A 13,128-nucleotide genomic window follows, 5' to 3' on the forward strand; every position below is an offset into this window, starting at 1 on the left:
GCCTGTCCAGGGTGTCTGGATAATGGATGGATGGATGGATGGATGGAGGTACTGTAGCTTCTCCGCTGCCACATAGCCACATTCTGTATGTGTGACGTATAATCAAAGCGTGCACATCCGTTCACGTGGTACAAGGAGAATAGAATCTGCAGATTGCACACCGGGACCCTGCAAGATGTGCTGTACATAGGAGGCCCAGAGAGCAAAATTGCTGAGGCCCGGACCCGTCCCACGCTGACACTTCCATCCGGCCCACACACTGTGTGGAACGATGGCACTCGGGCGGTCCGCTCCTGTTGGCCAGATCTGGGCCAGAACCAAGCCATAGCAATGCTGCATGTGCCACATATTTGCCAAAGGTGGCCCATATGTGTTTTGTGATATTTGGACCAAATTCACTATTTACCACACGGGCCACTTCAGGGTCACATCCAGATCACATGTTGCCCAGAGCAACGCATCTTTGCCACAAAAAAGGCCCACATTTGATTTGGCATATTTGGGCCATATTTGCTATTACACATGTGGGCCACTTCAGGCTCACATCCATTTTGTCAGGGCCAGAAGAAGACCACCAGTGCAGCATCGTTTCCTGGAGTGGCCCACACCCGGATGCTGTCTGAGGACGGCTATGTGTATTTAGTGACACAAATACATTCTGTGTAATGTAGTGTAGAGGCTTTACCGTAGTACAGTCGCTGTACCGCCAAAGTAAGACTTGGGCTGTGTTTAATGTCCATGATTGTATTTCTTTTACAGATCCAGTAATTGCATTTGAACCATAAATAAATACTTTTAGATATAAATTTGTCTTATTATATTTTTCTTTTATTGAAGGCAGTTATTCACGCCAGGCGTTATTTATACATTTATAGGTATAAATAGAAACGTTTCTTGGTTGGGTTCAGATTGTTTTTTTCTATCTGGTGCTCTGGATTCCAGTAAAGAGGTGGTGGTGTGTGGGGGGGGGGGGTTGGGGGCTACCACGGTCACATTCCCACCTTTTCATTACTCAGGTACATTATGATGATTGGTGGGTTGATTCGGATTTTTCCTGCAGAGGTGCACAAGCATTGGTTGATATTTGGCCACTCTACTGGCCCTAATATTCTTCTTTCTTCAACATACAAGTGTCGTCAGTAGAGAGAAAACTATATATTCTCTCATTATCATAAAAAAAAAGCAAATTCACCTTGGCCCGCATCAGCAGGTTGGGTCCCTGCTCATTAGCCAATCACTGCCCCTGAAATATGCCCGTCGCGTGAATCTACACCAATCATACGCACGACTTCAATTTATGGTCCCGCCTTAACCCCGCCCACAGCGGAAGCGGCAGCCCCACCGTCAAGTCAAACGAGAGGACGCGATGGCGAACGCGTTAAGAAGCTCGGTCGGACGCGGCCTCCCAGGTACGTCGTTACACACGTCTGAAATAAAAGATTTTAATGCTCCTCATCCGGTCTAACGGTCAGCCATGTAAGCCTCTTAAAATGCAAACCGTCGCCAGCAAGCTAGCACGGCTAACTTGATTAGCCGCCTCTCACCCTTGCTGCCCCCATGGTTTCTCAAACTGGGGCAGAGGTCATCGCTAGCGTTATGCCCCCACAGTCAGTATCAGTCAGTCAAATAAGTAATCAATCAATTAACCAATCAATCAATAACTTTGTTGTGCAGGATAGGAAATTTGTTGCACAGTTCGGATTAGAAAGAAAATACAAAAGACACACACTGATATAAAGGAACACCACTAGCAAGATGTAATAATATGCTAACACAGCATCTAATAGGAGTACCCCCTGCTTATTCTACCAACTATTAATAGTTGTGATACGGCAGCTGATTTTGGAAATAAACATGCATGGCATAAATTCATCTCACCGACTCACCGAGCCATTGCTCTATCTGCCTGAACTGTTGCAGTTTTCTGCAGATTTGTGTGTTTGTTACATGCTATATTTTCATACATTCTGCACCGTGCACTTCTTATTTGCACTTTTTTTTTTACCATGCTCGTATTACACAAAGCGTTTTTGGAGTTTCGTTGCACAATCTTGAATTCAGATTGGTCTGTTCTACTGATTTATGGTGCACATCAGTTAACACTTGTGATAAAAAAAAAGCTGTCAGTTTCTTTTACCTTCATCTTGAGGTGAAATTCTCGTTATGTTGTTCGTGCTTACACCACCCCTTGCATGAGTCAAAAGCCAGAAAAACTAACTTGTAGTCTTCGACCTGATACTGGAGTCATGATAATATCACTATTACAGTTTGGACTACGATTTGTTGACAAATTTTACTAAATACCTTGTGTGTCTGTTTGCCTCAGGTCTCCTGTCTCAGTTGTCCTCCTCCAGTAAACATGGCAGAGAGTGTGTCTCTCCATACTTTCTCTCTCAGCGTAGAAGCAACTCTACTTCCTCCAAAATCAAGGTGGATTTTGACAGCAGCACAGGTAATATGGTTTTGCACATGATGCCATTAAGAACATGGCTTGATTTTTTCTGTGTGCCAACATTCTTTCTCTTTCTCTGATCCTTTTGATTGCTTCTGTACATTTTTTGCCTCATTTTCTATCTCTGCACATGTTATTTGTCACCTCCTTTGTATCGATTTTGTGATAGGAGGCTATATATTTTCTGGGATTTTGGTTATGGTTATATGGTGATATAGCTTTTAGCTGCTGTTGGTAATTTGCTATAGGCTAAAATTTCTGGATAAGCGTACCATTTGCAGCAGTTTTGGATTCACTGCCATTTATGCTGTTTAAGAGCTACACTTTAAACATTAGAGGAGGGCATCCGGTTAGTGTGGCAGTCTATTCCGTTGCCTACCAACATGGGGATCGGCGGTTTGAATCCCCGTGTTACCTCCGGCTTGGTCGGATGTCCCTACTCAACTGGCCGTGTCTGCGGGTGGGAAGCCGGATGTGGGTAGGTGTCCTGGTTGCTGCACTAGTGCCTCCTCTTATTGGTTGGGGCACCTGTTCAGGGGGGAGGGGGAACTGGGGGGAATAGCGTGATCCTCCCACGCTCTACATCCTCCTGGTGAAACTGCTCACTGTCAGGTGAAAAGAAGTGGCTGGCGACTCCACATGTATGGGAGGAGGCATGTGGTAGTCTGCAGCCCTCCCTGGATCGGAAGAGGGGGTGGAGCAGCAAGCGGGGCGGCTCAGAAGAGTGGGGTAACTGGCCAAGTACAACTGGGGTCGAAAAAGGGGGAAAAAAACATTAGAGGAAAAAACGTTTTCTTTTCATGCTGCAATAATAATTGTCATTTTCTTTACCTCCTGGGTATTTGAAACATATTCTTATTTAATTTCACATTATATTTAATCCATATACCTCTATTTATGTTGTGACTTTTCCTTGTTTCACCTCAGAAATTAAAAAGAAATTACACAATAAAAGTGTTTTTCATCTGCATACTTCAGTATCTGCAGTATGTAGTACTTTATGGTTATTTTAAGTATCAATTTTAAAGATTCCGGTTGCGTTCTTTTTTGGCATAGTATTTGGGAACTACTAACTAGTTTGTCAGCCACAACACCAGAACACAGTGTTTTCCCAACTATCCTCTCTAGTGCACCAACCACTGATGGGTGACGGAAAACACATCACTTCCTGTGTGACGTGAAAAATAGTAACCTTACCAATATTCATTTAAGGGAGAATCCTCAAGATTGTTACCTTAAGGTTAAACTAAATCTTTTGTCAGTTACCACTTTACAAAAGCTCATAAAATATGACTCTGCATTTTTATCTTGTATATTGCAGTATTTTTGGCCCTGTGATGGACTTGCGGCCTGTCCAGGGTGTCTCCCCGCCTGCCGCCCAATGACTGCTGGGATAGGCTCCAGCATCCCCGCGACCTGAATCTGGATAAGCCTTTTGAATAATGGATGGATGGATGGCTATTGCAGTATTTAGCGCGGTTGCCTCACAGCAAGAAGGTACTGGGTTCGAGCCCCGAGGTAGTCCAACCTTGGGGGTCGTCCCGGGTCGTCCTCTGTGTGGAGTTTGCATGTTCTCCCCGTGTCTGCGTGGGTTTCCTCCGAGGGCTCCAGTTTCCGCCCACAGGCCAAAGACATGTAGGTCAGGTGAACTGGCTGTACTAAATTGTCCCTAGGTGTGAATTTGTGTGTGTGTGTGTGTGTGGGCCCTGTGATGGACTGGCGGCCTGTCCAGGGTGTCTACCCGCCTGCCGCCCAATGACTGCTCAGATGGGCACCAGCATCCCCGTGACCCTGAGTGCAGGATAAGCAGTTTGGAGAATGAATAACTGAATTAATGAATATTGCAGTATTATTATCATGTAGACAGAGGAAAATATTGCCATATCAATTTTAGTTCCTATCGGCCACCTTTAATTTCTCCATTAATCTGTCCATTCACCCAGCTCCCTGCCCGCTCCCAAAGCTGGCTTCCCAGATCATCCAGATTTCTACAGCAGCGTTTTCTTAAGAAATAACTAACCTACTCTTTGTCCCTTTCTCTCCTTCATCTGCTGTCTCCTCTGCCCCTCAATCCCTCCTTCCTTCTTCTTATGGCTTCTCTCCCTCCCTATCTATGTCCCTCCTTTCATCCCACTCCATCCCGGCTTCCTTTATCCCTCCCTCCTTTTTGTCCTCTCACCCCTTTTCATCCTTTACCACACCATCTCTTTCTCTCTCTCTCTCTCTCTCTCTCTCTCTCTCTCTCTCTCTCTCTCTCTCTCTCTCTCTCTCTCTCTCTCTCTCTCTCTCTCTCTCTCTCTCTCTCTCTCTCTCTCTCTCTCTCTCTCTCTCTCTCCTTTTCTCCTCACCTCCCTGCAGGGGTGGCGGTGATGAGGTTGCAGAGTCCTCCGGTCAACAGTCTGAGTTTGGAGTTCCTCACAGAGTTCAACATCTGCGTGGAGAAGCTGGAGATGGATAAGAGCTGCAGAGGTCTCATCATCACGTCGGTACGTTGTGCGGCGGTTTGGCCCTGACGTGTGGTTTCAGACATTGGGGTTGGATCCACCATGACTTCCTTCTTTCTGCTCTCTCTGCATGTGACACATGAACGGGGTTTTGTTGACACCCTGAAATAAGGTCTGTGGTCGACACAAGCCTTGGAGATGTGGACGTTCTGCTCTGAGATAATCTTCGGAGATGAGCACCACATTGATGGGTGTTTGAGGTCTCAATACAACCGATAAGGGTGAAAAAGCGAACACGTGGCTAATCTGTGGCAAAAAAAAAAAAAAAGAGTTGTAGTAAGGGGTCGCAGCCATCTGAAGTGTGATGATACAAACCTGAAATCCAAAGACCTACAATTGCAAGAAACGAAATTGTTCACAATATAATGTGAATACTGAAAAAAGAACGGCTCAAAACAGGTAAAGGGTTGTTGTGGACGAGTGGCGTGTTCAGTACAAAGATGTAATAACTCATCACCAGACCTCTCCCGCTACTCTAAGACGTTTGTTAGAAACCTGCGTTGCTGTGCTCTGTAAATGCTGCAAAATCCACAAACATGGTGTTTACCGACCGGTTTCATCCCAAAGAATACAACGTCCTCATATCTTTTTTTCCCCCATTTTCCTCCCCAGTTGTACTTGGCCAATTACCCCACTCTTCCGAGCCGTCCTGGTCTCTGCTCCGCCCCCTCTGCCGATCCAGGGAGGGCTGCAGACTACCACATGCCTCCTCCCATACATGTGGAGTCGCCAGCCGCTTCTTTTCACCTGAGAGTGAGGAGTTTCACCAGGGGGGCGTAGAGCGTGGGAGGATCACGCTGTTCCCCCCCAGTCCTCCCCCGAACAGGTGCCCCAACTGACCAGAGGAGGTGCCAGTGCAGCAACCAGGATACATACCCACATCCGGCTTCCCACCCGCAGACACGGCCGAGCCGGAGGTAACACTGGGATTCGAACCGCCGATCCCCACGTTGGTAGGCAACGGAATAGACCGCCACGCCACCTGGACGCCCAGCCTCCCACTATCTTAAGCTTATGTTCAGGCATCAATGAAAAATCCTGTTAAATTTTCCCGTCAAGAAAGAGCTGAACGGACGTGCAGCTGAAAAAAAATCTTTTCTGCTACGTAGAGTATGCTGTCTGCGACGTTCTTTTGTGAAGCGAAAAAAATCAAATAGTAAAATAAAACTGGGCGGCACGGTGGTGCAGTGGTTAGCGCGGTCACCTCAAAGCAAGAAGGTCCTGGGTTCAAACCCCGGGTCGTCCTCTGTAGGGAGTTTGCATGTTCTCCCCATGTCTGCGTGGGTTTCCTCCGGGGGCTCCGGTTTCCTCCCACAGTCCAAAGACATGTAGGTCAGGTGAATCGGCCGTACTACATTGTTCCTGTGTATGTGTGTGTGTGTCGGCCTGTGATGGACTGGCGGCCTGTCCAGGGTGTCTGTCTCCCTGCCTGCCGCTCGCGACCCTAATTAGGATAAGCGGCTTGGATAATAGATGGATGGAATGGAAAATAAAACTGACATTCTAATGCGTGTCTTTTCTGTGTGTGTGTGTTTTGCCCCTCCAGACCATGCCTAAGATCTTCTCAGCGGGGCTGGACATCATGGAGATGTCTGGGAAGAGTCCCGAACACTGCGGAGAGTTCTGGAAGGCCGTGCAGGAGATGTGGCTTAAGCTCTATGGCTCCAACATGGTCACCATCGCAGCAGTTAATGCAAGTAGCAGCAGCGTGTGTTTCTGTGTTGTGTTTCTGGCAGTGCTGATTTTTGTCAACGAAATATCAACGATAAGTTTTCGTTGACAAAATGATAACGGCGATGAGATTTTCTTTGAATCAAAAATTAAGACAAAATATCTCTTTAATTTTCCTCGTCGAGATATAACTTCTCAGGAAATGGCAGTTCTGTTAGGACGGGCATCTAAATTGTAAAGATCAGAAGGGCTGCAGGCAGGAAAAACTCCGAAAAATGGTTCTGCTTCATCCAGTTAAACGCATACATCAGTTCTGCAAAATCCTGTGGTGCTGGCATCCCCCTTCACTCAAACTAAGTTCCATTCAAGTAAGGTCAACTGCTAATGGTAATAGTTGATAGTTAGTTGGCCAACACAGAGATCGCTGGCTCGAATCCCCGTGTTACCTCCGGCTTGGTCGGGCATCCCTACAGACAAAATTGCCCATGTCTGCGGGTGGGAAGCCAGATGTGGGTATGTGTCCTGGTTGCTGCACTAGCACCTCCTCTGGTTAGTCGGGGGCGCCTGTTCGGGGGGGAGGGGGAACTGGGGGAAATAGTGTGATCCTTCCACGCGCTACATCCCCCTGGTGAAACTCCTCGCTGTCAGGTGAAAAGAAGCGGCTGGCGACTCCACATGTATCGGAGGAAGCATGTGGTGGTCTGCAGCCCTCCCCGGATCGACAGAGGGGGTGGAGCAGTGACCGGGACGGCTCAGAAGAGTGGGGTAATTGGCCAAGTACAATTGAGGACAAAAAGGGAGAAAAAAAATCCCAAAAAAGGAATATAGTGATGTTTGATTCTGTCAGTATCACCCAGGTCCTAGCGTGTTTGCTCAGACCCTGGACACATTCTTATTCTGCAAGATGCTGTGTGTGGTTCTACTTGAATTCTGCAACGTGGACAACAACAAATCAAAGCATGCAAGACTGGATATTTAATTGCCTTTCTTATTTTTTCCCTTTTTCCTCCGTCCCTACACAGGGTTCCAGTCCAGCTGGGGGGTGCCTGATGTCTATAACATGTGACTACAGGGTCATGGTTGACAACCCTCGCTTCAGCATCGGCCTCAATGAGACACAACTCGGCATTGTAGCGCCTTTCTGGTGAGGAGTAACCGTGATGACGGTAGCTAGGGCGGTGGTGCCGTGATCAGGAACAATCAGGAACAGTTTATTGTCATTTCTGTCATGTACTTGCGTATACAAAAGAAGCGAAATTCCATTTCTCCCAGCCCACAGCAGTGCGACACAGAAGACAAAAACACACATCCAAAATTCCCAAAAACGACACCACCAAAACCAGAACAAAGCAAAAAACCAAACACAAACAGTTAACAACACAGTCCACTCAGTGCAACACAGTCCAAAAATTCCACTGTCCAGAGAAGGAACGCCAGCCAGGATGACTGCCGGAACTGCCGGTCTGCATGGGCTAGCAGTTAGCTTAGCCTGCCTGGCTTCCACATCCTGTCAGACCACCCTCGGTGTTTCCTCCTCGGGCGCAGCTCCAGCAGGGCCGTGGTCCCTGGACCCACCAGACACAGCAGACCAGGCTCTCCCAGCCGATCCAACGATGGCTCTCCCAGCCAGACACCCTCAACACAGTCAACGCTAGGCGAGGCCGCCACCAGACCACCGTCAGTGTTGTTGGAACTGCCGGTCTTCATCGGCTTGCATTTAGCTTAGCCTGCCCTGCCCCACCTCCGCGTCCTGTCAGATGGCCCCTGGTGTTACCTCCTCGGTCACAGCTCCGGTCAGGGCCGCCCACGGTCCCTGGGCCCAAAGGATGCAGCAGACCAAGCTCTCCCAGCCAATCCCGCACCAGCTCTCCCAGCCATCAAACGAAGACACAACAAACCTAGATGCAGATGTGGACAAAGGCACTGCATGGACGGCACTGGGCGAGGCTGCCACAAACGCAAGTTCGCGCCACCATCTTCCCACACCGATGGTGGGTGAGGCCGCTGCAAACGTGAATTCGCTCCGCCATCTTCCCACACCGGAAGCGGTAAACAATGATATTATGATGGTGGTAACACTGCTCTGATCAGCTTACAAATCATCTCACATTTAGGCATCGGGTTTTTCCTTGCAGCCGTCTTGAATATCTGACACCAGAGCATGTGTAATTGTGTGCTGTACCCTTTGCAGAATTTTTTCTTGATTTATCACTTTATTCACACATGAATTTATTCACACCTGAATGGGTGCGGAGTGTTCAGTGATTACAACTCGCATGTGATGTTTTCAGTAGAATTTAGATCAACTTTGAACTTTCTCATCTAGACAGATTGGCCCTTGTGTCTGCAGGTTTAAGGACACCATGGTGAATACCGTGGGCCACCGGACAACAGAGATGGCCTTGCAGCAGGGTCTTCTCTACAGTGCTCCAGAGGCTCTTAAGATCGGACTGGTGGACCAGCTCGTGTCCGAAGACCAGCTTCTCACCACAGCCACGAACGCCATGGCCAAATGGTTGGCCATTCCAGGTAATAGATGGTATTACAACAGTCAGTGTGTATTCTTCACTGGGATTGAAGATTGGATTGTGATGACTGCTCTTGGTAACAGGATGATTTCATCTTTAGTCAGTCAATGTGAGTTGTTATTGTTACCAGAAAAAGTGAAGTATTTACCCAAACACAGGGTATGATGTCACAGTCCTAGTAGGGCTGCATGATATATCGTTTCAGCATCGTCATCACGATGTGCACATGCACAATAGTCTCTTTTTTTGGCTTTTATCACCTTTTTCTTCCCAATTGTACCCCGCCAATTACCCCACTCTTCCGAGCCTTCCCAGTCGCTGCTCCACCCCCCTACCCTGCCGATCCGGGGAGTGCTGCAGACTACCACATGCCTCCTCCGACACATGTGGAGTTGCCAGCCGCTTCTTTTCACCTGAGAGTGAGGAGTTTCACCAGGTGGACGTAGCACGTGGGAGGATCACGCTACACCCACCCCCCCCGAACAGGTGCCCCGACCGACCAGAGGCGGTGCTAGTGCAGAGACCAGGACACATACCCACGTCCGGCTTCCCACCCGCAGACACGGCCAATTATGTCTGTAGGGACACCCAACCAAGCCGGAGGTAACATGGGGATTCGAACCGGCGATCCCTGTGTTGGTGGTAAACGGAATAAGACCGTTACACCACCCGGACGCCCTAGAATGATTAATTCTTTCCAAATAGAGCTACTCAAGTCATCTGGTGAAAATTCCTGTATTTTTTCATATCACAATATATATCGCAGAAAGAACAAATATCGTAATGTGAGTTTTTTTCAATATCGTTCCGCCTGCCTCCCAGTGTCACCATGTAGAATGAGTATTTCACTGAAGTCCAATTCAGACAACAAGCTAATGTGTTAACCTATATGCTGACTGAGTGTGCTAACCTGTTAGTGGTTATTATATAGAGGACATCAGACTCCGGCGTCATGAATCTAGTGACCATCTCACGAGCAGCATCACTTACTAAACTAACTGAACCCGCTGGTAAAAGGGTTGAGCCTGTTTTGGGGCCGTGTCGTCGGGGTTATCAAGTAGGCACCTTCCCTCGCTAACTCGGACACATTACAAACAACCTAGTGTGAGCGATGCAGGAGTCAAAGACAGAACAGCAGACCATCTAAACAACATCTACCGGGGACCGACAGGAACCCGTTTTGAATCCCACCAAGTCCGCTTTGGCCACAGCTGATCTAACCGCCTGCTCTCTGAACTCCCCAGACCATGCAAGGCAGATCACCAAATCCATGATGCGGAAGCCGACCATTGACAAGCTGCTGTCCAACAGAGAGGCCGACGTCCAAAACTTCGTCAGCTTCATCACCAAAGAGTCCATCCAGAAGTCGCTACGCATGTATATGGAGATGCTGAAGAAGAGGAAGAGCTAGAGGACGGAGAGGAACGAATACCAACCATCATCACAATACAGGGACCTTGTGACAGTACTTTAAATGCACCTTTCTTCATCATCTTTCTGGTTGTGTTTGCTGGTTTCTCCACTTTTCCTTCTGTCTTCAGTTTAGAGTCAGTTTGCAGAGGTAGTTTCTACTTCCTGTCATGTAATATTCAGCATGTTGTCGATGGTAAGGTCCTGGTACATGGACTCCATGTAGAGACAACAGGGGCAGTTTTGGCTAGAATTACAAGCAAGACTATTTTCCCTCGACATGGAAGCTCTTAATGCAGTTTACGCTTGTGTCTAATGTGTTTCACCTTACGGTACTGTATTTGCAGTTCATCAGCAACCTGAAGACGGAAGTAGAGAAGAAGTTGGGATATGTTTTCTCCACAGGGTTATGATATGTAAGCTGCCGTTCTTATCAAGGACTCATTTTTGGTATTGTCACAAAGCCTCACACCTTCAAAACTAGTGTGCCTAACCTTTGACCTTAAGAAGCTGAGAGAACTTCTACATCAACTTCATAGTAACTCTGAGGGCGGCGTCCCAGTGGCCTTAAGTGGGTAATTTTAGCTCCAGAAGGCGTCTCTCAGTATCATTACATTTTCATTCTGATTGGACTTAAAATTAAATAACAAGAGAAACGATGAACACTCAGAATCATTTTCATGGGGCGTCCGGGTGGTGTGGCGGTCTATTCCGTTGCCTACCAACACGGGGATCTCGGTTCGAATCCCCGTGTTACCTCCGGCTTAGTCAGGCGTCCCTACAGACACAATTGGCAGTGTCTGCGGGTGGGAAGCTGGATGTGGGTGTGTGTCCTGGTCACTGCACTAGTGCCTTCTCTGGTTGGTCGGGGGCGCCTGTTCAGGGGGGAGGGGGAACTGGGGGGAATAGTGTGATCCTCCCATGCGCTAGCTCCCCCTGGTGAAACTCCTCACTGTCAGGTGAAAAGAAGTGGCTGGTGGCTCCACTTGTATCGGAGTAGACGTGGTAGTCTGCAGCCCTCCCCAAATAAGCAGAGGGGGTGGAGCAGTGACCAGGAGGGCTGAGAAGAGTGGGGTAATTGGCCAAGTGCAATTGGGGAGAAAAAAAGAGGGGGGGTCCCCCCCAAAAAATTATTTTCATCACTTTCTTTTTTGTTTTGTTTAAGCCCGTGTGTGTAGTGTCAAACGACATTATCTGAAGCCGTGAATGTAAAAGGTCTAAAAGTGTTCCTTCTCTTCGAGATCCAGACTCGTTGAGCATGAAAAGTACCCTTGTTTGATGGGGGACCCGGTCAACACATGATTCAAAGTGCATTTTAATTTCCAACAGATAGTTTTGGAAGACTTGAATTTAAATCATAGATGGTCTGGTGGTAAGAAATGTTCAGACGGGCCACCTTAAGACTGTTGAGTTTTACTACATTTTTCTAGTCATAAGGTCATAAATATAGTAAATGACTACATTTATATAGCGCTTTTCTAGTCTACTAACCACTCAAACTGCTCTACAGTGTGGGTCTCACATCCACCCATCCACACACTGATGGCAGAGGCTGCCATGCAAGGCGCCAGCCTGCTCATCAGGAGCAGTTAGGGGGTTCAGCGTCTTGCTCAAGGACACTTCGACACGCTCTCTGAAGGAGCCGGGGATCGAACCAGCCACCTTGCGATTACTTGACGACCCGCTCTACCTCCTGAGCCATGCCGCCCCACATGCTGTACCAACATGATGATGGGTGGGAAAAGGTACCGAATTTAACCAGTGATGCGCCAGGTGCCTTCCTCTGTAAGCAGTTCTCATTGGCTCACGCTGTTCTTGATTGACGGGTGTCACTCATCCAGAAAGTGTGTTGGTGTGGGTAATGGGATCAGCCTCGTTCAGTTCTCACACGGTGTTATTCAGATATGGCCAACAGTCAGTTTAATGTGCTCTTATTCCATAACACCCGATGTTTGGTTTTAGGAATCCCTTTCTCACAGTTCAGCCTCGGCTTCCAGCTGTCTGACTAGGAGACACGGCTGATAATGTCGCAGATGAATGTAGTCACGCAGTTGTCTTTGTGTATGAAGGTAATGTCGTTAGTTTTCTCAAGTACCTCTTCGTTAACTGCATATAAACGTCTTTGGACAACATCGTCATTTGTCTTTTGTAGGCTTTGGGACGTACGCTTTTAAGTAATATTCAGCCTTTGTTGCATGTCAACTTCCTTGAACTCCTGGGGTCATACATCTGAAGATGTGCAGTACTTTCTGTGCCGCTACAGAGGTTCCTAAGTATTTCAAGACTTCCTCTCGTCTCATCATCAGCTGCTTCTCCGGGGTCGGGTCGCGTTCGCAGCAAGCTAAGTAGGGCACTCCAGACGTCCCTCTCCCCAGCAACGCCCTCCAGCTCCTCCTGGGGGATCCCGAGGTGTTTCCAGGCCAGATTGGACATGTAGTCCCTCCGGCGACTTCTGGGTCTACCCCGGGGTCTCCTCCCAGTTGGATGTGCCCGGAAAACCTCCAAAGGAAGGCGCCCAGGAGGCATCCTGATCAGATGCCCGAACCATCTCAACTGGCTCCTT

At 48.1% G+C, this 13,128-nt stretch overlaps 1 protein-coding gene across 1 annotated transcript; it reads left to right on the forward strand.

The window, feature by feature from the left end:
- Positions 1 to 1,331: 1,331 nt before the first annotated feature.
- On the forward strand, positions 1,332 to 12,688 carry eci1 (enoyl-CoA delta isomerase 1). The gene is made up of 7 exons (XM_056287929.1): positions 1,332 to 1,409; positions 2,327 to 2,452; positions 4,811 to 4,938; positions 6,503 to 6,649; positions 7,650 to 7,771; positions 8,978 to 9,156; positions 10,400 to 12,688. Exons 1-7 carry the CDS (start codon positions 1,367 to 1,369, stop codon positions 10,564 to 10,566), a joined length of 912 nt encoding a protein of 303 aa, XP_056143904.1. The 5' UTR covers positions 1,332 to 1,366; the 3' UTR covers positions 10,567 to 12,688.
- The last annotated feature ends 440 nt before the right edge of the window (positions 12,689 to 13,128 follow it).

Source organism: Lampris incognitus, chromosome 10 (assembly GCF_029633865.1).
Source record: "Lampris incognitus isolate fLamInc1 chromosome 10, fLamInc1.hap2, whole genome shotgun sequence".
NCBI classification, from domain to species: domain Eukaryota; kingdom Metazoa; phylum Chordata; class Actinopteri; order Lampriformes; family Lampridae; genus Lampris; species Lampris incognitus.